The sequence below is a fragment of the Macaca thibetana genome, chromosome 6 (genome assembly GCF_024542745.1).
Source record: "Macaca thibetana thibetana isolate TM-01 chromosome 6, ASM2454274v1, whole genome shotgun sequence".
Classification (NCBI taxonomy): Eukaryota; Metazoa; Chordata; class Mammalia; order Primates; family Cercopithecidae; genus Macaca; species Macaca thibetana.
The window spans coordinates 37,531,012-37,552,779 of NC_065583.1; the positions used below are offsets into that span (position 1 = coordinate 37,531,012).

The following is a 21,768-nucleotide window of genomic DNA, read 5'->3' on the forward strand; positions in this document are numbered from 1 at the left end:
TAATGTAAATGATGAGTTAATGGGTGCAGCACACCAACATGGCACATGTATACATATGTAACAAACCTGCACATTGTGCACAAGTACCCTAGAACTTAAAGTATAATAAAAAATAAATTTAAAAAATACCATAGACAGGCACAGAATCTGTTTGTTGTATATTGTGACTGGCACATGGTAGGTTCTCAATAAATCTTTGTAACAAATGAATGAATAAATACCACAAACAACATTATTTTATGTCCTATAGTTGGGATACAAAAGTAAATATAATATAACCTCTCTTCTAATAGAGTTTCTGACATAATTAGATGGTTACAATCACTTATTTATCATCTAATCTTTGTCATGTACTAGCTGAAAAGCAAAGACAAGACACAATGGTAAATCTGATACTAGCCATATTAGTAAAATCAACCAAATCCCTTGTTCTGATAGTCTCTACCTACCATGTTGGCGAAGGAAGGATCCCTGTTCCCAAATAGTACAAGATGGATGAGCTCCTGATATACTCAACACTGGACAGATGAGACTGGCAGCAGTTCATTAATCACATACACTCACAGCCTGGGAGAGAAGAGCCTGCACACCAGGCAGGGATATGTAGTGGTTACACTCAGGAGTAGAGCGAATGAGCTGGGCCTGTGGTGTATAGTATCTAGAGGATGAGTTGCCTCCTGGTTCCCATGGGGGGAGGGGGATATAATATGTTTCTTTGAATAATTTTACCAGCTCATAAGAAGGCAAAATGACTTGGGCTGAGGCCTGAGTAGGGTGGCCGATAGAGGAACCTGCCTGGTGGGGAGCCTTTTCTGCTGGGTAGGGGACATATCTGGCAAGAGCAAGGGAACTCATGGTTAAACTTTTAGGACCCTGTGAGGGTCAGAAATGTCAAGGTATCACATGGAATTGTAGGTCTTACAACACATCCCTTCACTTCTCCTGGCCTCAGATCTTCATTTGTAAAGTCAAAGAGTGGGGAATGAATTCTCTCAAGGTTCCTTGGAGTTTTAATTCTCTTTAATTCTCAATATGTGTAGCCAGTTAAACGAGGGGTGTTTTGGTCATTTTCTGATGCACTTGCTGTCCTGATTGTTCTATGAAGATTAGTCTATTCTTGTTAACTTTAGAGCTATCTCAGTGAATTCAGGCCAATTTCCTAGGGGCCTCTCAAAATTTTAATATGAAGTTGAGACATTTCACTTCCAGGGAGTGGGAAGGGGAGTGTAGTGTGTTATAATATTAGTACAGAAGTCAATTTTTAAATTAAAATGAATAACTTTTAATTAGAGTCCAGAAAAGAAAGGATATTTATAAATCTAGAATCAAATAATATTTTAAATGATGTTAATCTTTCCAAAATAACATTTTAGCAAGAGTTAAGAAATGTTTATATTCTCTTCCAGAGAGGAAAATTCATTATCACAGACAGTAGGGGATTTATGATTTTCATTAAATTGTAAAAAATTAGGACTGCAGGGCTGGGCGTGGTGGCTCATGCCTGTAATCCCAGCACTTTGGGAGGCTGAGGTGGGTGGATCACAAGGTCAGGAGATCGAGACCATCCTGGCTAACATGGTGAAACCCCATCTCTACTAAAAATACAAAAAAAAAAAAAATTAGCCAGGCGTGGTGGCAGGTACCTGTAGTCCCAGCTACTCGGGTGGTTGAGGCAGGAGAATGGCGTGAACCTGGGAGGCAGAGCTTGCAGTGAGCCAAGATTGTGCCACTGCACTCCAGCCTGGCGACAGAGCAAGACTCTGTCTCAAAAAAAAAAAAAAAAAAATTAGGACTGTAGAAGAAGAATAAAAAAGATCTTGACTGCTTAACCTAAAATCAAAAGGAAAAAAATGTGTTTGTCTTTGACTTCTAGATCTAAATGTGCAGAATTTAATTAAAATCAGACATTTGATTTCACATGTCACTGTTTTAAAATAAAATAATTCTCATTTAAGGAAAAGTGTCAAGCATTATAATTAGTCTTAATAACAAAAAATAATATCTAAGTACATTAAAAGCATTATGACTAAATAACTTTTTCTTCTATGGAAGAAAACTGAAAAATCAAAATGCCTACTTTTATAGTTCTACTTTATATTTTTAAAAATCATCACAAGTGAACAAACTCAATAAAATAACATTGTTTAAGAATTGGCACTATAGACATTAAGATTTTCCTTTAGCAGGCTTTTACTTATTTATAAACATAATGACCTCTTACTTTGTTTCAGAAAGTCTGATGAAAAATATTCCAGCATGTGTCTTTCTACAAGCATGGGACTGACTTTAAACCCAATGTAAAAAGTTTACTTTGGGCCAAGTGTTAAACTAGACACCCAAAATGATGCAGTTGAAGACTCCATTGCTACAGATTTGATTCAAAAGATTTGCCATTCTGCAACGGTGACAACCAATTGACATTGACATGAATAGCTGATCAAAGTGAAAAAAAATCAGATTATTGTTCTTTTGAGCATGTGTGTAGCAAAAAACTCAGTCTATATTTGGGCAAAAGAATGCAGTAACATCATACGGCTGATATGAATTCAACTGTACATCCCCCAAAAGATATATTGAAGTCCTTACTCCCAGGACATCAGAATGTGACCTTATTTGAAAATAAGATCTTTACAGAGATAATCAAGTTAAAATGAGGTAATTTGGGTAGGTGCTAAACCAACATGACTGGTGCTCCTAAAAAAGGGAAGCTTGGACACAGAGACAGGCATACACAGAGAGACTATGTGAAGACCATGTCAAGGTGAAGGCAGAGATGGGAGTGATGCATCTACAAGCTAAGGAACATCAAAGATTGCTTTCAAACCACCAGAAGCTACAAAAGAGGCACGCAGCAGATTCACCCTTACAGTCCTCAGAAGGAAAAAACCTTGTCGAAACCTTGATTTCAGATTTCTAACCTCCAGAACTCTAAGACAATACATTTCGTTTATGTAGACCACCTAGTTTGTGGTACTTTGTTACAGCAGCCCCAGGAAACTAATCCAGTCTGAATACTATTTTTTTTCAAACCATCACTTTAGTCTCATCCCTTCCATTCCTCAACAGCAGTAAAATGTTCCTTCTTACCAATCATTTCTGCACAAATTACAATGAAATACTTATATAGATACGATAGCATGACAGTTACTGCGGTTCAGGCATTAACCTTCTTCAAAATAACTCTAATTGAGAGTCGTGAGGAATTCTTCTTCTTCTTTTTTTAATCCTGGAAGAAAACCCAGAAAATACCCTTCTCAACACTGGCCCTGGCAAAGAGTGTTTGAGTTAAGTCCCCAAAAGCAATTGCAACAAAAACTAAAGTTAACAAGTGGGACCTAATTAAACTAAAGAGCTTCTGCACAGTAAAAAGTAAACAACCTACAAAATAAGAGAAAACATTTGCAAAGTATGCATCCAACAAAGATTTAGTAACCAGAATCTATAAGGAACTTAAATCGACAAGAAAAACAAATAACCACATTAAAAATGGGCAACAGATATGGTCATGAAGAATTCTAACAAAAAATAGAAAAAGTATACTGCCTAGAGGAACCTAAACCACAATATATATCATGCTTGCAGTAATTTTCAAGCTGCTCTCCCACTGAATGTAATAAAACCTGACACATATATGATTTTAAGAAACACTGTATCTTTAAAAATTGTTATGGCTATTATTTCACTTGCCTGAGATACTGCCTTTTTCTTTCTTTGCAAATAAATATGTTTTCCACAATATAAATCATCTTATGCTCTGTCTCCTGATAAATTCTGTGTTTTAGGGGAAGAGAGGAGAGAAAGGGAAGGCAGAAAGATGGACACTTTTTATAGTATTTGAAATAAGATGAAACATATCAAGAAAATAAAATATGAGAAGCACTGTTCACAATTTTCAAGGATAATTGCCCTAAATATAGGCGGTTCTTAAAACAGTACTTATGAGAGTAAAATTTACAATGCAGACAAGCCAAATTTGAAAAATCTTGGAAAGAGATAAAAAAGCATATTTTAATACACTCCACCTTATCAAAAAGCAAATTATAATACAGAATCTGCAGGGCAAACAACAGAGTGAACATTTATAATTGATCTTAGACGTAGTTAGCTTGTTCAAACCCAATCCTTATAGCTTTTAAAAAGTCGATTTTTCCTGAAGAAATAGTATTGCTTCTGTAGCTACATAGATTCAACAATAATTATTGCAAATATTTATTGAATACTTAGTACTTAGACACTTATACTTGAATACATTATGTCATATAACCCTTCTAGCAATGAACACTCTTATCTTGCTTTTACAGATGAGAAAAGTGAGGTACAAAGAGTTTAAATAAATTACTGAAGCTCCATGGCAAGTAAGTAGTACAGAATGTAAATCCATGCAGTCTGGCTCCAGGGCCTATACCCTTAACCACTATGCAATATCAATTAACATACATGACTAATGTAACATAAACTTAAACATAAGGTTTAAATACTATTTGCCCAATGAGAACATTACAGAAAATATTTTTTATCAATTTGAATATATATACATGTGGAGACGCAGATGCAATTATCAAATGTCTAGTTGCAATTTTAATTTATATGGATTTCAGTAATCACATTTTAGATAAATTAGGATATTAATCAGAATTATTGACTTTTCTACATTCACATTTCATAACATAATAACAATACAGCCTAGTGGTTTAGCATAAGGACTCAGGAATGAGTTCAAAATGTCTAGTCTACTATTTTCTAGCATAATAATGTTTAACAAATTACTTACTCTGTTCTCAATTTCCTCATGTGTCAAATGGGAGTTATAGGGCACCCACCTCACTGGGTTGTTAAGAGGAGGAGTAATTGAGTTAAAAAGTACAAAGTGCTTAAAGAAATGCTTGGCACACAAATGCTTGAAGTATATATAGGTGCTAACTGTCATATTTTTCAAATCCTTCATTTTTACCTTTGGCATGAGTGGCTTTGCCATCATTAGAGCCCACTGTGAGTTCTCCCATGCTGTTTTTCATATTATCTCCCTTACTACCCAAGTTATTTGAAATATAGACTTCCAGTGCTTCAGTGCCTTCACTGAAACTGATATTCCAAGCCACATTAGCCATTCACCTGATATTAGAAAGGTTTATTTGTTACTTAAGAGGGTATTTTTTATCTCTGCAATGAAAATATTTACAGTATTTACAATATTGCTTATATGTTATCTTTAAAAGACTTTTTTTTTTTTTTAACAACATGCAGCACTTGCAATACCGATGTAAAGTTTCCAGGAATAGTTATAAAATTAGGGTTAAATTTCTTTGCCTTTTAAAAACCAGTTCTATACAAAGGCATCCAACGCCATTACAGACAAATCTATCTTCTCAAAACTATTCATTGTTCAAAGTAAAATAACTGAAATAACAGAAGCAGAATTTGAATAACCTAGTACAGAAGACTTGATGAGGAAACTCTTTGGTAAAGGAAAAAAGATAATTTAGAGGAAATATAATTGTCATATTTGAGAAAAGAGGTTACATAGTTAATATGCAGGGACAGTGAAAACAAACACTGGCACTTATTTGGTTTTTACCGTAGTTGTCAGGTTTCATTGTGGAACTTGACTGAAATACACAGAGCTGCCAGATCTCCATTTCATGTGGTGCTTGTGGATATAGCTGAAGGTAGGAGAAAACTGCCCATGTTCAAACCATAATTTTCTGGCACAATTTTCCACGGCATATTAACTAAAAAACAGAAGGGAAAGAAGGCAACTCTAAAATATCTTTAAATAAATTACTGAAGCTCCATGGCAAGTAAGTAGTACAGAATGTAAATCCATGCAGTCTGGCTCCAGGGCCTGTACCTTAGTTTCAGAGCCATACTAAGAAAATGAAGTTGTTTTGTGTGTGTTTGTGAAATATGTAAAAGTGTTAGTGTGTATACTAGCATGACTGTCTTAACTAAATAATATTACTCATTATTAGGATGTCCTTTCCATTTTTGTTTTGGTGATGGATACATTAGGTCCCAGGGAAGGACTGTGCAGCTATTATAGCTCTAGCTCATGTTGCCTCATCTCTTGACCTAGGTGAGGCTTTCTACTCCTGATAAAGCCAAGTGGGTGACTTTAACAGAGGACGGCACATCTACCAAGGACTCCAGTTTCCTTTAATATAACTTTCTGAAGCCTATCCCAGAGTGAGGGAGCAATGCAAAAGAAAAAAAGGAAAAAATCCAAAATGAAATTCCTACATGATTAGCCATGAAATTAGTGGATGTTCTCAAAATCCCTAATGGGCATCTGCAGGATACTTTGGCTTATGTCTCAAAGTCAAATAAACAATATGCAAAACTCAATCAGGTAACTCAATTTTCTTGCTTGGCTTCTCAATTGGAGCAGAAATTCAAGGGGGAAAATTTAAATATGTTAATTGCTTTCAGAGACAGAAGTAGAATTTGAAGAACATCTATATCTAATAATTCATTCCTAAAACAGGCAAATTTTTTACCTTTTAACTTCGGGGTACAGGTGCAGGTTTGTTACATAGATAAACTTGTATCATAGGGGTTTGTTGTACAGATTATTTCATCACCCAGGTATTAAGCCTAGTACCTATTAGTTATTTTTCCTGATTCTCTCCCTCCTCCCTCCAACATGCCCTACTGTGTGTTGTTCCCCTCTAGGTGTCCATGTGTTCTCATTATTTAGCTCCTACTTATAAGGAGAACATGTGGTATCTGGTTTTCTGTTCCTGCATTAGTTTGCTAAGGATAATTTCCTGCAGCTCTGTCTATGTCCCTGCAAAGGACATTATCTCATTGCTTTTCTATGGCTGCATAATATTTCATGGTGTGTATGTGCCACATTTTCTTTATCCAGTCTATGATGGATGGGCATTTAAGTTGCTTCCATGTCTTTGCTAGTGTGAATAGTGCTGCAATGAACATACACATGCATGTGTCTTTATGGTAGATTGATTTATAACCTTTTGGGTGTATGCCCAGTAACGGGATTACTGGGTAGAATGGTATTTCTGTCTTTAGGTCTTTGAAGAATCGCCACACTGTGCTCCATAATGGCTGAACTAATTTACCCTCCCACCAACAGTGTATAAGCATTCCTTTTTCTCTACAACCTTACCAGCATCTAAATGGACAATTTTTAATGCTCATATTCTTGTAGCTCACTCAAATTTGAAAGGGATATCTTTTTTGATTCAGAAGAAACAGAAACATCAGAAAAAAACAAGACAGACCAGATTTTTTTTTAACCATAAGATTAAGTAGATAATGATGGATTACTGCATCTTGTTGATGATTCGAAACACAGCTTCATGGATAATGTAGCTTAAAGAAAGTACAATCACAAAGTTTATCAACTGAACTTGGATATTTTTGAGAGTAAAAGGGAACAATATTAATAATTATGCTGGGGGTAAGGAAAAATAGGCAGAAAATGGGACAATGGAATTGTCTCCAGCAAATCATAATATGTGGTCATTCTACCTAAAGTTGTGCCAATGATACCTAAACCAATAAATGCTAAAATTATTGATGAAAGGTGGTGAACACTTGAATGAGCAATTTCAGAAATTCAAAAATATAGGCAGAAAGCACAAAAATCGAGTGTTCAGTGGCAAAGTAGGGTAGCCATAATTAACAATAATTTATTGTATAGTTCAAAATAACTAGGAGTAGATTTAGAATTTTCTCTACACAAAGCAATGACAAATGTTTGAGGCGACAGATACATCTCAATTACCCCGATTTCATTATTACACATTGTATTCCTGTATCAAAATATCACATTTATCTCATAAATATGTACAACTATGATGTATCCGTAAAAATAAAAAAAATTAAATTCACCAATGGAGTAAAAACCTCAAAGGGCAGCTGCCTGTTGGTTTCTAAGGTACAATCCTAGGTTTTTTGATATGGTTGTTATAGCCTTTTGTTCTTGCTATTTTTGTTTGGAGGGGAGTGCGTTTTTTGTTTGTTTTAGTTTTACTTGTTTGTTTTATTGCGGTGGGGGTGTTGAGAGAAAAATTTTAAGTGAAATTTTATTGTTCCTTTGGAAACTAGTCCTCAACAATGGTCTGGCTTCTTTTGTGAGGGCCTCAGGATTTTGATACCGGAATATAATGCAATGGCTCATGATAAATGTTATTACTATAAACCCTGAAGAAAGTTCTGCTCATTAGTTAATAGCATGTTATTTGGAGTCACAGTATTTGGATTCCACCATCTTGGGAAAGTGATTTAACACAGCAGCCAAAGCAATCTTTTTCAAAAGGAAACAATCTAAACATCACTCATCAGTTCACAATCTTCATTTCTTTTAGAACCAACACACAAATCCCACAGGATATTTCCTGGCCCCTTCCTGTTATTCCAGCCTCAACTCCTATGTGGCTCCCCTCACTTGCCGTTCCAGTCACTCAGGTTCCACTTAGAAGAGTGGTTCACAAATTCAGGTGATGTTGCCCCCACCCCCGCGCCAGGGACATTTGGATTTGGCAATGTCTGGAGAGATTTTTAGCTGTCCCAACTTGGTGGTGGTGGTGGTGGTTGGTTATGAGGAGTACTGGCATCTAATGGCTAGAGGTTAGGGACGCTATGCTAAGCATCACGCACAGGGCATGACCCAAAGAATCATTCTGACCCAAAATGTTAATAATGCTTAAGTTCAGAGCTCGATTTTCATCTTTCCTCAGACCATGTTTCCCAGATCTTGCACACATTGTTCTCTTTGCCTAAAATATTCAGGCTATTTTCCCTTTACCTTTTTATTTCCCTTTACCTTTTTACCTATTATCCTTCTTTACCCTTGTCCTTTCCTCTTTTTTTTTTTTTGTCTTCTCTAACTCCCACTCACCCTTCGTTAACTCTCTTATAGTGGCTTTACAGACTCTTCCTCCCAGATGAATGTTACTCTTATGGAGCGCTAAAGAATATTAGCAGCAATTTCACTCGCATTTGTATGTGTTCGATTACCCCTCTCCACCACCAACGCCAGGTGGGTAGATGTCATCTAGCTTATATTTACTACAGTATCCCCAGCAGCTAGCACAGAATGCACACTTAATAGCTTCACTTAAAACAGGGAAATAGGGTAACCATCTCATTAGGTTGTAAAGATTAAATAATACATACAAACTCTTTAGCACAGTGCTTGAATCACAATAAATGCAGATACCGAGGCATTGTAGTTTGTGGACAGGAAAGGGGGGCTCCGGCTGTCTCATTTTAGCGCCTCCCAGCCTTTCATCACCTCGGTCTGAGAAACTCCTCCTCCTCCCCACAAGTAAGCAGCAATTGCTGCGCCTGCGCTTTCCTGGTTTCACGCTAACCAGGCTGCCGGAAGCACTTTCCTCTTTCGCATTGGCCCGCCGCAGGTGGGGTAGATAGTACGCATGCTCTATATTCGTGTCTCCTCCTCCCGCCCACCGGTGCCCAACCAAAGAGGAGAGCGCAAAACTTGCTAACACGCCTGCGCAAGCGGACATGCTCCGGAAGCAGTTTTATGGCCCTGTGACACGTAGCAACGGGGCTGTTTCAGGGTCTGAAACAGAGTTTGGGGGTTGTTTGGGACTACTGAAGCTACTGCCTTCGCCGCCAGCGCAGCCTGAGAGTTTGGTGAGTGACCCAGGCCCGTGGCACACTATTCAGCTTCTCTCCACACCTGTGCAAATGGGCTTGTTGCGGTCTTTCGGCGCCGCGCCCTGGTCCTTTTCGCTCAGACCCTCGCTCCCGTTCAAGTCCTTGCCCTGACGCGGGCCCCTGCACCTCAGGCGCGACCTTCCAAGATTCTGCACTTTCCTGGCAGGCTGCGGGCCTTATTTTGCAAGGAAGCAGTCGCGTTGTCAGCTGTAAAGCCCTGTCCTAAGGTGAAAAATCATCTTTGTTGTTATTGATATTTTAGACCCCTTATGGAACCACAGCTCCCACGACCTCGCCCCTGATGGAAGGCATTATCAGCTCCTTAAGGTGGAGTTGTCTTACTGGGCCGCAACTTAAAGAATAGGCATTTTCTTACTCTCTCTCCGCCACCGCCCTTCAAATGCTGCGTTCCTCCCCCGCCCCCGCCCCGAATTACTGAAAAAATATTTGTTGTGTTCTGTATTTGCTTAAGCAGACTGCCAGGAGCGAATTCAGTAGAACCTTGGGCATAAGCAGTATTTGCCGTTTCTCTTTTATTACAGATTATTTGCAATGTCAGGCTTTGAAAACTTAAACACGGATTTCTACCAGACAAGTTATAGCATCGATGATCAGTCACAGCAGTCCTATGATTATGGAGGAAGTGGAGGACCCTATAGCAAGTAACTTTTCATCTTTGGCAATTAATTTAGTCTACATTGCAGTGAAAACACATATTTAGAATACTTGGTTCTGCCTAAAACAATGTGTGAACATGTTCTTTATCAGGAGTATGATCTTTCATGCATAATCTTCTTCCTCTAGAGAGATATGTGACACTGGCTTGGGTTTGAAGCCAGTTGCTTGCTCTATTTACAGTTGAGTATCTTCTGCAAAATCTTCAGGTGTACCATGAAGGGAAAAGTAACTTGTTGGAAGAACTGTTTTCTAGTAACAGTATTTCTGTAGTTAGATGATGATGGGAGCTTCAGGTACCTAGGAGACAGGCTGTTCATGGGACAGTGAAAAATTAAAATATTTTGGTAGTAGTTAAATCAGTCCAACTTGAGACTTTTATCAGTGCTAATTGAAAGTACTTAGTGACATTATTTAATGATGTAAGCTCCCTATTATGAATCATCAGGTGATTTTCATACAGCAGTTGATAATCATTTTTATTACTCCTCGTTACTCCTCTTTCTGAAACCCTTATGGTCAGTACCACACATGTTATAAGTTGCATACTGAGGAGGTTGACTCAAAGCCATTAGCCTCTGAACATTAAAAAAAAAAAAAGTGATCTTTTTATAGTACCTGGTGTTTGTGACAAAAATACATGAACTGAAGGCTTTCTAGCAATCTCACCTAGGATATCATCTCCTTAGTTTCTCGGGACCCTAGAGATAATCTTATCAACTTCCTGTCAAATAAAGGAGCTTCCTATACTAGGATTGTTTAAACTTAAGATGATTCTAGATCACTTTGAGAATCTTATTACAACTGGGCCTCTTTCCCATAAATACATGCATTCACTCAAATACCCAAATAAATGTGCATATATAACTTCAGACAATTCATGTGTTATATGATGATCATCCATGGATCCCGAATTTAAAACCTCATAAAGACTGTTCCACGTTGAGGGCAGGGAAAGGTTATGTATCTGTCAGTTTGTGAGAAACATGCAATACAAGAATGTGTTTGGATTAGAGTGCTCAAGAATTTAAGAAACAAAACAAAATTCAAATTCGGTGTGGCTCTATAATACAGTCTGTCTTGGTTAAGCTATCCTTTATGAAACCTATAGTCTCTTCGAGTCTGCTTAATTTGGTATATTCTAAGGCTTTATTTTCTCCTCTAAAACTTAACACATATGAACAATGGGAGTGAGCATGTCAGAATACCCTCTGTGATTCATTTCCCTTTTCTGTTACTTAATTACATACCAATGAAGATTTATCTCTTTTGATAAATTAATGGGCAGAATTGGAAAATTTGTATTGAGATATTTCCATTCATTTATTTACCTAAATATGTATTTATGGTGATTGCTTTGTGTATGGGAGACAGAGTCCATCTAATAAACCCTTGCCTAAAGCAGCAACAGGGCTTTGGAGAACCTGTCTCTGTATGCAGGCCTGTTTTTAACCGAATGATTTTTATGATTAGAACTCAACAGAACTATTCCATTTAGATTGCAGCCTACGAGATTTATCTATCTCTGCTTTTTTGTCCTGTCCACATTTGCATCACTTAAGAGGTGTGACTTATAGTCTCATTGCATTTAACAGTCATTTCAGATCTCTACACAGCAATTTAGATATTCTAAACAACTTGTTGCTAACTGTTCTCACAGTTTCATTCCAACCAAATAATGTACCAGTAAGCATTGCTTCAGTACTAGTGAAGAGGTTTTATTCCGGGTGATTATATAACCATTATTGCTGTAAACTTGGGTTTATAGATGATGCCTGGGAAAACAAGAACCCTAATGTATTAACAGTAATAAATTTGAGTTTCTGAGATTTATTTTTTAAAAGCTGGACTCTTCTCTGTGTACCTTCAAGTAGATCTGCAATCTAATGACATTTTAAACGTCCATCTCAGTTAACCAAATAATGTTTTGTTGGATTTGCTAATTTGGTAACAGAGATCGCTAATAACTTTACGCTCGCCATTGGTGAAAATCTAGGTGCAAATAGCATATTACTTGCATTGCCTTTACATTTTTAACTTGACTTGTTATTAGTACACAGTTCTGCATTTGCCATAATGAAGTCAGCTTTAACATTTTATGGTTTCTTCTATAGGTGTTTCACAAGTATCATTCATATATCCATTCACCAAAAAAAAAAAAACAATAAAAAAAAGTGTAAAAGGCCCTTTGATCATAATCTGTTGAGTTATATGAATGGAAAATTGGATAGATTCCACACTGTATTCCAGATATGCTTATGAAATATATCATAATACCAAGTCACATTTTTTAAAGTATGAAAGGTTATTTTTTTTCTTCTTTGACTTGCCTGATAGTATCTTTATGGAATATCTGAGGATTTCCATGAACTTAGGTAACCAACCCAATATGTTAAGAGGGTTTGTCTTTGTTATTGATTCAGAGTACTTATGAGAGCATTGATTTAGTATCTGCTGCTTCTCCTGCCATGAAAGTATGTCGTTTTAGCCTATAAAGATCATGTCTCACATACCATGTTTTAGTTTAAAACCAGCAGGAGCAAGTCAGAAATTTTCCTGAATAGGTCCTGCCAGAAAAGGAAAATAGTAAAATTCTATGATGTTGTCATTCTCACCTTTCCTCTTGAAGATGGAATGATGGTGCCACCTTTGAAACAATTGCTTGCAGCATTTTTCTTCCTTGCATGAAATTTATGGGTCTGTATCAGTAGCTCTCAAAATTTAGGCTGTAGACTACAGAGGGTCCTTGAGACTCTTCTGAGATTCTTTAAGGTCAAAGTTATTTTCATAACAATACTAAGATATCATATACCTTTTTAGGTATGTTAACATTTGCAGTGCTGTTGCAAAAGTATTGATTGGTAAAACTGCTGGTACCCAAATATGAATCAAGATAGTGGCATCAAGTTGTTCTAGTAGTCATCGTATTCTTCATCACTCTATAGACTTGTTAGAGAGTTGGCAGGTAGTCAATTTCATTTAAGGATTCTGTTGAGGAAGCAGTAAGAATTATCGTTTTATTAAATCCTGACCCTTTAGTACACATATTTCTTTTTTTTTTTTTTTTTTTTTTTTTTTTTTTTTGAGATGGAGTCTTGCTCTGTCGCCCACACTGGAGTGCAGTGGTGGGATCTCAGCTCACTGCAATCTCCACCTCCCGGGTTTACGCCATTCTCCTGCCTCAGCCTCCCAAGTAGCTGGGACTACAGGCACCCGCCACCTCTCCTGGCTAGTTTTTTTTTGTGTGTGTGTGTGTTTTTTTTTTTTTTTTGTATTTTTTTTTTTTTTTTGAGACGGAGTCTCGCTCTGTTGCCCAGGCTGGAGTGCAATGGCCAGATCTCAGCTCACTGCAAGCTCCGCCTCCCGGGTTCACGCCATTCTCCTGCCTCAGCCTCCGGAGTAGCTGGGACTACAGGCGCCCACCACCTCGCCCGGCTAGTTTTTTGTATTTTTTTAGTAGAGAGGGGGTTTCACCGGGTTAGCCAGGATGGTCTCGATCTCCTGACCTCGTGATCCGCCCGTCTCGGCCTCCCAAAGTGCTGGGATTACAGGCTTGAGCCACCGCGCCCGGCCTTTTTTGTATTTTTTTAAGTAGAGACGGGGTTTCACCATGTTAGCCAGGATGGTCTCGATCTCCTGACCTCGTGATCCACCCGTCTCGGCCTCCCAAAGTGCTGGGATTACAGGCTTGAGCCGCCACACCCAGCCTATTTCTTTAATATTCTTTGTGACAAAATTTAGTATTTACTACATACTCAAGTACAATTACTATCTCTACGAAAAGCACCTGTGCAAGCTGAACTGGCTGTTATTTCATGAAGACCATTTTTATTTGAAAGAACTACAGACAAACTATGGTTATTCAGACTTGAGCATTCGGCAGATATTTTCCCAAAAACAAGTAAAGAGAGCCTCACCCCAAGGAAAACAACTGACATTATGGCTATAAGAATTTAAATGGGAATTAGACTAAAGGTTTTCTAAGGCTTCTCAGCTCTCATTTTTAAGAATATCTTTTAAAATAATTATTTTACATCTGTGTTTCTTGGTGTATCATTAGATTAGTCCCATCAGTAAGCTGGATTTTTTTCAAAACATGATGGAACAGATGTTTAAAGATGTGGCTTCAGTATCCTTCTCTTCCCTCTTGCCATTGTCACTAAAATAGCTGTGATAAAGCTTTCCCTCTAGATACAGGGTTTGCCATAGCACATATCAAATGAGACAATAAGTGTATAACTACTTTGAGAAATAGTACTTTGAAAAAATATTGTTCAAATGCAAAGTGTACTAAAAATGTTTTGTTATATTCAACAAGTGCTCACAAAGCAAAACTTGATTTGTCCACTCTGTTTTTAAATTGATGGTTTTCTTAAAGAGATTTGTCCACTTGCCAAAGGTAACATACTATGAAGAGGAAAGAAGAACGATGATTCAATGGCTATCCAAATTACAGTGAAAAATTATATAACATGTATTACAAAGTTTGATATCCTAAGGTTTCATTCAGTCTTAGCCATAGATTTTATTTCATAGTGTATCTTCATATTGTATATATCCACTAAGGGAGAAAAATAGACACAATTTTTACATTTTCATTTGTTGACCTCCTAACTTTTAACAGTTGGTAAAATGCTTAGTGCTACGTAAGTGAATATTGGTTTCATTAAGAAGATTTTTTATAAAAATTATGAGTTTTTATTGTAGATAATCAGCTTGATATTAGTAATCATTTCAACCATGATTTATAAAAATTGGCAAAGTTTGTATCTTAGTAATTGCACAACTAAGGTTCTTTAGCTGTCAAATGAAAATTTAGGAATTTAAGGGATATTAACTGTACAGAGTTGAAATACTTCTGAAAAATTTGACTTTCTTTCATTTATAGACAGTATGCTGGCTATGACTATTCGCAGCAAGGCCGATTTGTCCCTCCAGACATGATGCAGCCACAACAGCCATACACTGGGCAGATTTACCAGCCAACTCAGGCATATACTCCAGCTTCACCTCAGCCCTTCTATGGAAACAGCTTTGAGGATGAGCCACCTTTATTAGAAGGTAAGATTGGTTGCAACACTTGATAGTACTCAATAGTATTCAGCTGGTTAGTGAGAATTAATCTTAATTTGGAGAAATTGTATTTTCCTTTAAAAAAAAATCTTGTAGAAAAAAGTCTTCTGCTAAACAACTCATTTTAAACAGAGTATATGTGAAACCACATTGGGCCAGAAGAGACCAGATTTTTAATAGATCTTTTAATAGTGATAATAAAGTATATTACTCTGTCAGCATCGACTTTTACTTCAGGTTATTGGCCAAATTCTACTAGTGGAAAAAGTGAGAAGAAAAAGCATGGTATCCATTATTCTATGTGGAAATAAACTGGCAGAACTAGTGACATCACTAAAAAAATGGTGATTTTCAAACTGTATTCCAAAACCTAGGAAGAGGTAGTTCCGAACATTTTTTTTGAACTAGATATTCTTTGAAAATCTAATGAAAAGTATGAACACTCTCCTCAGAAAAAATGCACACATATGCATAGAGACGTCGTTTTGTATACAGTTAAATGGGCCCCCAGGTATTCCTGAAGCCCCAGATAAAGAACCTCTTACTGTTAACCGTTTTTGTATATTCTTTGCTATGCAGTCATGCCTAAGGGATGTAATAACTGTCTTTTTCATCAGATCCGTACCCTTTTCCAACACCAATCCAGAAATGACATATTTGTGGGATGAGCACCACATTGAAGACTGGCATAGAGAACTCACTAAAATAATATCATTCAGGCCAGGCACAGTGGCTCAACACCTGTAATCCCAGTGCTTTGTGAGGCCGAGGCTGGGAGGATCTCTTGAGACCAGCAGACCAGGCTGAGCAACACAGCAAGATCCCATCTCTCCAAAAAAAAAAAAAAGAAAAAAAAAGGAAAGAAAAGAAATAGCTCTATGTTGTGGCACACACCTGTGGTCCCAGCTACTCAAGAGGCTAGGCAGGAACATCACTTGAGTTCAGGAGTTTGAGGCTATAGTGAGCTATAATCATGCCACTGCACTCCAGCCTGGGTGACAGAGAGAGAACCTACCACAATAATGATAATAATAATAATGTCATCCAATATTGCTAGATCCTTTTTTGATGCTATCTATGTCATTTTGTCTCCCATTTCAACATAGATTTTGATCAGTTAGTTAAAAATACATCACAAATCCTAATTAACTTTTAAATTTTCTTTCTCCTTAGAGTTAGGTATCAATTTTGACCACATCTGGCAAAAAACACTAACAGTATTACATCCATTAAAAGTAGCAGATGGCAGCATCATGAATGAAACTGATTTGGCAGGACCAATGGTTTTTTGCCTTGCTTTTGGAGCCACATTGCTACTGGTAAGATTTTCATTTCAACCTTCAGGGTGCAATTAAAGAACAACCTTTAAATTTTGAATGTTCTACCAAAAGCCATTTTGAAACTCTGCTTTACACCTCAAGTCTTTGATGTGTTTGGAATAGTACTGAGTTGCTTGTATTTATACCTATTCGTTAGTTCTCCATCTATAGTAAGTGTAGCATGTTTTAAAAATCATTTCTTGTTCTAAGAAATGATTCAATTATTAGGGGAAAATAAAATAGTAAACAACAGGTATAGCTTCAGTCCCTCATTAGAATTCTGCCTTTTCAGAGGTTACTTACAGTTTTTACGCTATTGCTTTTTTTTTTAAATATTTTTTTAAAAATCACTAAACCTTGGTTAATGTTTTGTTATAGTCATACTGATGATTACTTTTCCATATATTATTTTCCCAATTTATCACCTTCCCAAGAATGTTAAGGCATATTGAAAACAGAAAAGTTGTAAAGATAATTGTTAATATTTATTTTATCTTATGTCTCTGAATTAATAAGAGATAACTACTGTAATGTATAGAAGATGGGATTTTTAGTCATAAGAGCTGGGCTTGAACAGAGTGCTCCTGATCTGCCCTTGGCCACATCATTTAATCCTTCAGTTTCCTCTCATAGAAAATAATCCTGTCCTGCTTACCTAGCAAGATTATTTTGAAGATGAAACAAGACAGGTTATGTGAGAACACATTGAAAAGTGAAAAACACTGTACAAATGTGAGTTTTTTTGTTACTACATGAATGAATTCATCAATGAACTCAGCTTTTTCAAACTTCTGCACTTTTAGTCAAGTATTTACAAATAATCTAATAAATGTCCCAACAATTTGTTTACTTAACATAAACTGTAGAGGCATTCTCCTAATTTAGTTTTATATGACAAAAGTTGGATAAATCAATAGCTTTTTGAAGGCTTTTTTGTAAACTGGTTTTAGTGATAGTGTGACCTGAATACAAAGTTTGTTGTTCACAAACTCGGCTAACAGTAGGATAATTCCAATTTAGCTAATCTTTGCAGTGCTTAAACTGCTTATTGTTGTCTTTTCTTAATCAAAGGACTGTGTAAATCAGCCAATAATTTGGAAAAATTAAAAAATATATATCTTCCATTATATTCTTCTTGCCATTTCTTCTCTCCTCCTCACAGAACCCTGGCTTCCTGTTTATCCTGGCTTCCTTTCCCCTTGCTCCTCTAACACCCATATAAAATGAATCATAAGATTTCTTCTTAGAAAGTTTATGACAACTCCACCAATGAGATTTAATTGCTTGGGGGCATTTTTGGTGGAATTAGGTACTTTCAACTGATATAACTGTTATTTAAATATTCTGAATGGCTTCCCTCTTGTCTCTATAGTTTATTTGCCTAAAATCATTCAGAGTTCTTTTTAGAAACCTTACTATTTTGAGTGATTCTGCTATGCTTTTGTCTCTTTATTTGTTCACTTCTGTGCCAAGCCTGCACGCTAACTGGAAAATGGAGAACCAAATATCTGTGTACTTTAAAGTTACAAAGAATGTAGCAAGCCAGTCTGCTCAATCTTTTACTTCTCTACATAAAGAATAGATTAGTAGATTTTGATGTTCATGAAATATTTCCTACCTATACTGATTCAGGTGAAATAAGGCCAGAAATAACTTATTTTTTGCCCTTTAACCTGTAATCTTCTTCTTTACCCGTAGGCTGGCAAAATCCAGTTTGGCTATGTATACGGGATCAGTGCAATCGGATGTCTAGGAATGTTTTGTTTATTAAACTTAATGAGTATGACAGGTGTTTCATTTGGTTGTGTGGCAAGTGTCCTTGGATATTGTCTTCTGCCTATGATCCTGCTTTCCAGCTTTGCGGTGATATTTTCTTTGCAGTAAGTACTGTTCTTTATTTTGGGGGTTGATTGACCAATTCTATGTAGTAGGATTCACCTCATCTTCAGTTTGAGATAAATCACTGATTCAGCAAACATATCAGATAGTGCCTCTTGTAGTAGAGATGGTGCCAAATGGTTTTGGATGAAGAACAATGGTAATGAGAATAAATTTTAAAACCTTTATACCATCTCTGTTTTACCCATGATCAAGAATTTCACTAGTTTTGTGTTTACTTACCATTGTCATAGTGGTAACAAATTGAACAGGGTGATTGTTAAATATTACATGAGAAAGGTCAAGTCATTATTGTTCAAATTATGCTTACCCTCTTTGGTGTTTTCTAGATCCACCTAATTTATTGAAACCATTGGACATATGCCAAATGTATGAGTAATAAATACATACTCTATTGGGCAGCTTTTTAACTGGAAATGAAACGTAATCTTTTTATGACAAGAGACTTACCAGCCTACTGTGTTTCTCAGATAGATGTACTTGTAAGCAGCTTTAAGTATGTGTAATTTTTAAATGATATTTTATGTTAGGTTAAAAGAAAAGGTATGGCTGGGCATGGTTGCTTACACCTATAATCCCAGCACTTTGGGAGGCCGAGGCAGGCAAATCACCTGAGGTCAGGAGTTTGAGACCAGCCTGACCAACGTGGAGAAACCCCGTCTCTACTAAAAATACAAAATTAGCTGGGCATGGTAGCGCATGCCTGCAATCCCAGCTACTCTGGAGGCTGAGGCAGGAGAATCACTTGAACCCGGGAAGTGGAGATTGCAGTGAGCCGAGATTGCCCCGTTGCATACTTCAGCCTGGGCAACAAGAGCGAAACTCTGTCTCAAAAAAAAAAAAAAAAAGGAAAGGTATACATTACTGCCAATAAGGTTCCTCCTTGTGGCCAGTGTACAGATGGTCTCAATATAAAATCCTCCTTGTGACTAGTGTTAGACATTACCAGTGGTCAGGCTTTGTTACACTTTGAAAGCTAAAGTGGAGATTTGGGAGAAGAGACAAATATGTCAATTATTTGTCTGATACAAGAAATTTGGCAAAGTGATGCTTTATACTATTTCTGCTTTCAATAGAAATATTTCGTATTTTCAGTGTAGAAATCACTCTTATTCATTAAGAATTTGTGTATTCATATTTGAATTTTACAGAAGTTATTTTCTGCTAAAACCCTTTTTTCAACTAGGAACAATTTTGCCTCCAAGGGGACATTTGACAATGTCTGATGGGGGTCAAGGGTGCTGCTTGTATCTTAGGTGTAGAGGCCAGAGATGCTGCTGAACATTCTGACAGTGCACAGGACAGCCCCCGCAACAAAGATACATCCAGCCCAAATGTTAGTAGTGCCAAGAGTGAGAGACCTTATATTTTTAAAAAGTAAAACAGTTTAACAAAAGCTGTTTATCACATGAAATGATTTGCCATCATTGAATTTACTGTGAGGTACATTTTAGCATTTGAAAAAACAAATCCTGATTATTTCTGCATACGTCTACTTGCAGTTTTAAAATGTAAATTTAAAATGCTTTAGAATAGGTTATTGTAGTATTCTTACATAACTAATGTCATCTGCTTTTTTTTCTCCTCCCCCCTTTTTCCTTGTTGATTACAGAGGAATGGTAGGAATCATTCTCACTGCTGGGATTATTGGATGGTGTAGTTTTTCTGCTTCCAAAATATTTATTTCTGCATTAGCCATGGAAGGACAGCAACTTTTAGTAGCATATCCTTGCGCTTTGTTATATGGAGTCTTTGCCCTGATTTCTGTCTTTTGAAAATTTATTTGGGATGTGAACATCAGTGGGCCAAATGTACAAAAAGGACCTTGAACTCTTAAATTGGACCGGTGAACTGCTGCAGCGCAACTCTCATGCAGATTTACATTTGACTGTTGGAGCAATGAAAGTAAATGTGTATCTCTTGTTCATTTTTATAGAACTTTTGAATACTGTATTGGATTTACCTGCAGTGTGACTAGCTTTAAATGTTTGTGTTTATACAAATAAGAAATGCTAATTCTTTCTGGTTCCTGCAGCCTTTGAAAAACCTTTTTCCTTGCAAATTATAATGTTTTTGATAGATTTTTATCAACTGTGGGAAACCAAACACAAAGCTGATAACCTTTCTTAAAAACAACCCAGTCACAGTAAAGAAGACACAAGACGGCCAGTCGCGGTGGCTCATGCCTGTAATCCCAGCACTTTGGGAGGCCAAGGTGGGCGGATTGCGAGATCAGGAGATTGAGACCATTCTGGTTAACACGGTGAAAACCCGTCTCTACTAAAAATACAAAAAATTAGCCGGGTATGGTGGCAGGCGCCTGTAGTCCCAGCTACTCGGGAGGCTGAGGCAGGAGAATATTGTGAACTTGGGAGGCAGAGCTTGCAGTGAGCCGAGATCGCACCACTGCACTCCGTCCAGCCTGGGCGACAGAGCGAGACTCCATCTCAAAAAAAAAAAAAAAAAGACACAAGACTTACTGCAAAAATATTTTTCCAAGGATTTAGGAAAGAAAAATTGCCTTGTATTCTCAAGTCAGGTACACTCAAAGGAGGAAAGTGATCCAAATGTAGAGTATGAGTTTGCACTCCAAAAATTTGACATTACTGTAAATTATCTTGTGGAATTTTTGCCAGAATTCAGAGATACAGGAAGTTCACAATCTACCTTATTGTAGACATGAAATGGGAACACTTACTTAGATATTAATGTTAACTCAACCTGAGGGACCTGGAATGGTTGCATTAATGCTATAATCGTTGGATCTCCACATTTCCCGAAAAGAAAAAAAATCACTAATCTTTTTTAAGGGAAATATTTAAAGTTTTACAAAATTCAGTATTGCAGTTATCAATGTAAAGTACATTTGAATGCTTATTAATTAAAACTTTCCCAATTAATTTTAACTGTGTTACTGAGTTTACTTTTACTAAACTACTGTTCTCTTTTTTAACTAGTCTCTGGTTTTGACCCCTAATTTAAGCTTTAAGGATAGAAATCAGCTAATATAGAATCAGACAAAAAGGGTATTAAATGAGAAGCAGTTTGAGTTATATTATTTTATTGTATTAAATGTATTTGATTTATATTGTCATGTTCTCTTGCCAGAGTGAGTCTATAGGAAAATACTGTATCTTGCATATTGATCATTGGC

At 36.8% G+C, this 21,768-nt stretch overlaps 2 protein-coding genes across 4 annotated transcripts in view; one reads left to right on the forward strand and one right to left on the reverse strand.

Moving 5' to 3' along the window:
- KCTD16 (potassium channel tetramerization domain containing 16) overlaps positions 1-9,323 on the reverse strand; it is a 313,427-nt gene extending 304,104 nt beyond the window's left edge. The window contains exons 1-2 of one of the 2 annotated variants that reach the window (XM_050794941.1): positions 9,185-9,323; positions 5,576-5,729 (exon numbers count right to left, since the gene is read on the reverse strand). The gene's annotated coding sequence lies outside the window, so the exon portion shown is untranslated. Of the gene's footprint in view, positions 1-5,575; positions 5,730-9,141 lie in introns of both variants that reach the window. The other variant, XM_050794937.1, reaches the window with a different exon arrangement.
- A 145-nt stretch (positions 9,324-9,468) lies between these two features.
- On the forward strand, positions 9,469-21,087 carry YIPF5 (Yip1 domain family member 5). 2 transcript variants are annotated; one of them, XM_050794949.1, is made up of 6 exons: positions 9,469-9,624; positions 10,191-10,310; positions 15,212-15,384; positions 16,570-16,715; positions 18,414-18,595; positions 20,227-21,087. In XM_050794949.1, the coding sequence occupies exons 2-6, from the start codon at positions 10,201-10,203 to the stop codon at positions 20,387-20,389; spliced, it is 774 nt and encodes a 257-aa protein (XP_050650906.1). In that variant the 5' UTR covers positions 9,469-9,624; positions 10,191-10,200; the 3' UTR covers positions 20,390-21,087. The 2 variants fall into 2 exon arrangements, with proteins under 2 accessions (XP_050650906.1, XP_050650907.1); XM_050794950.1 differs by having other exon boundaries at positions 9,482-9,875.
- The last annotated feature ends 681 nt before the right edge of the window (positions 21,088-21,768 follow it).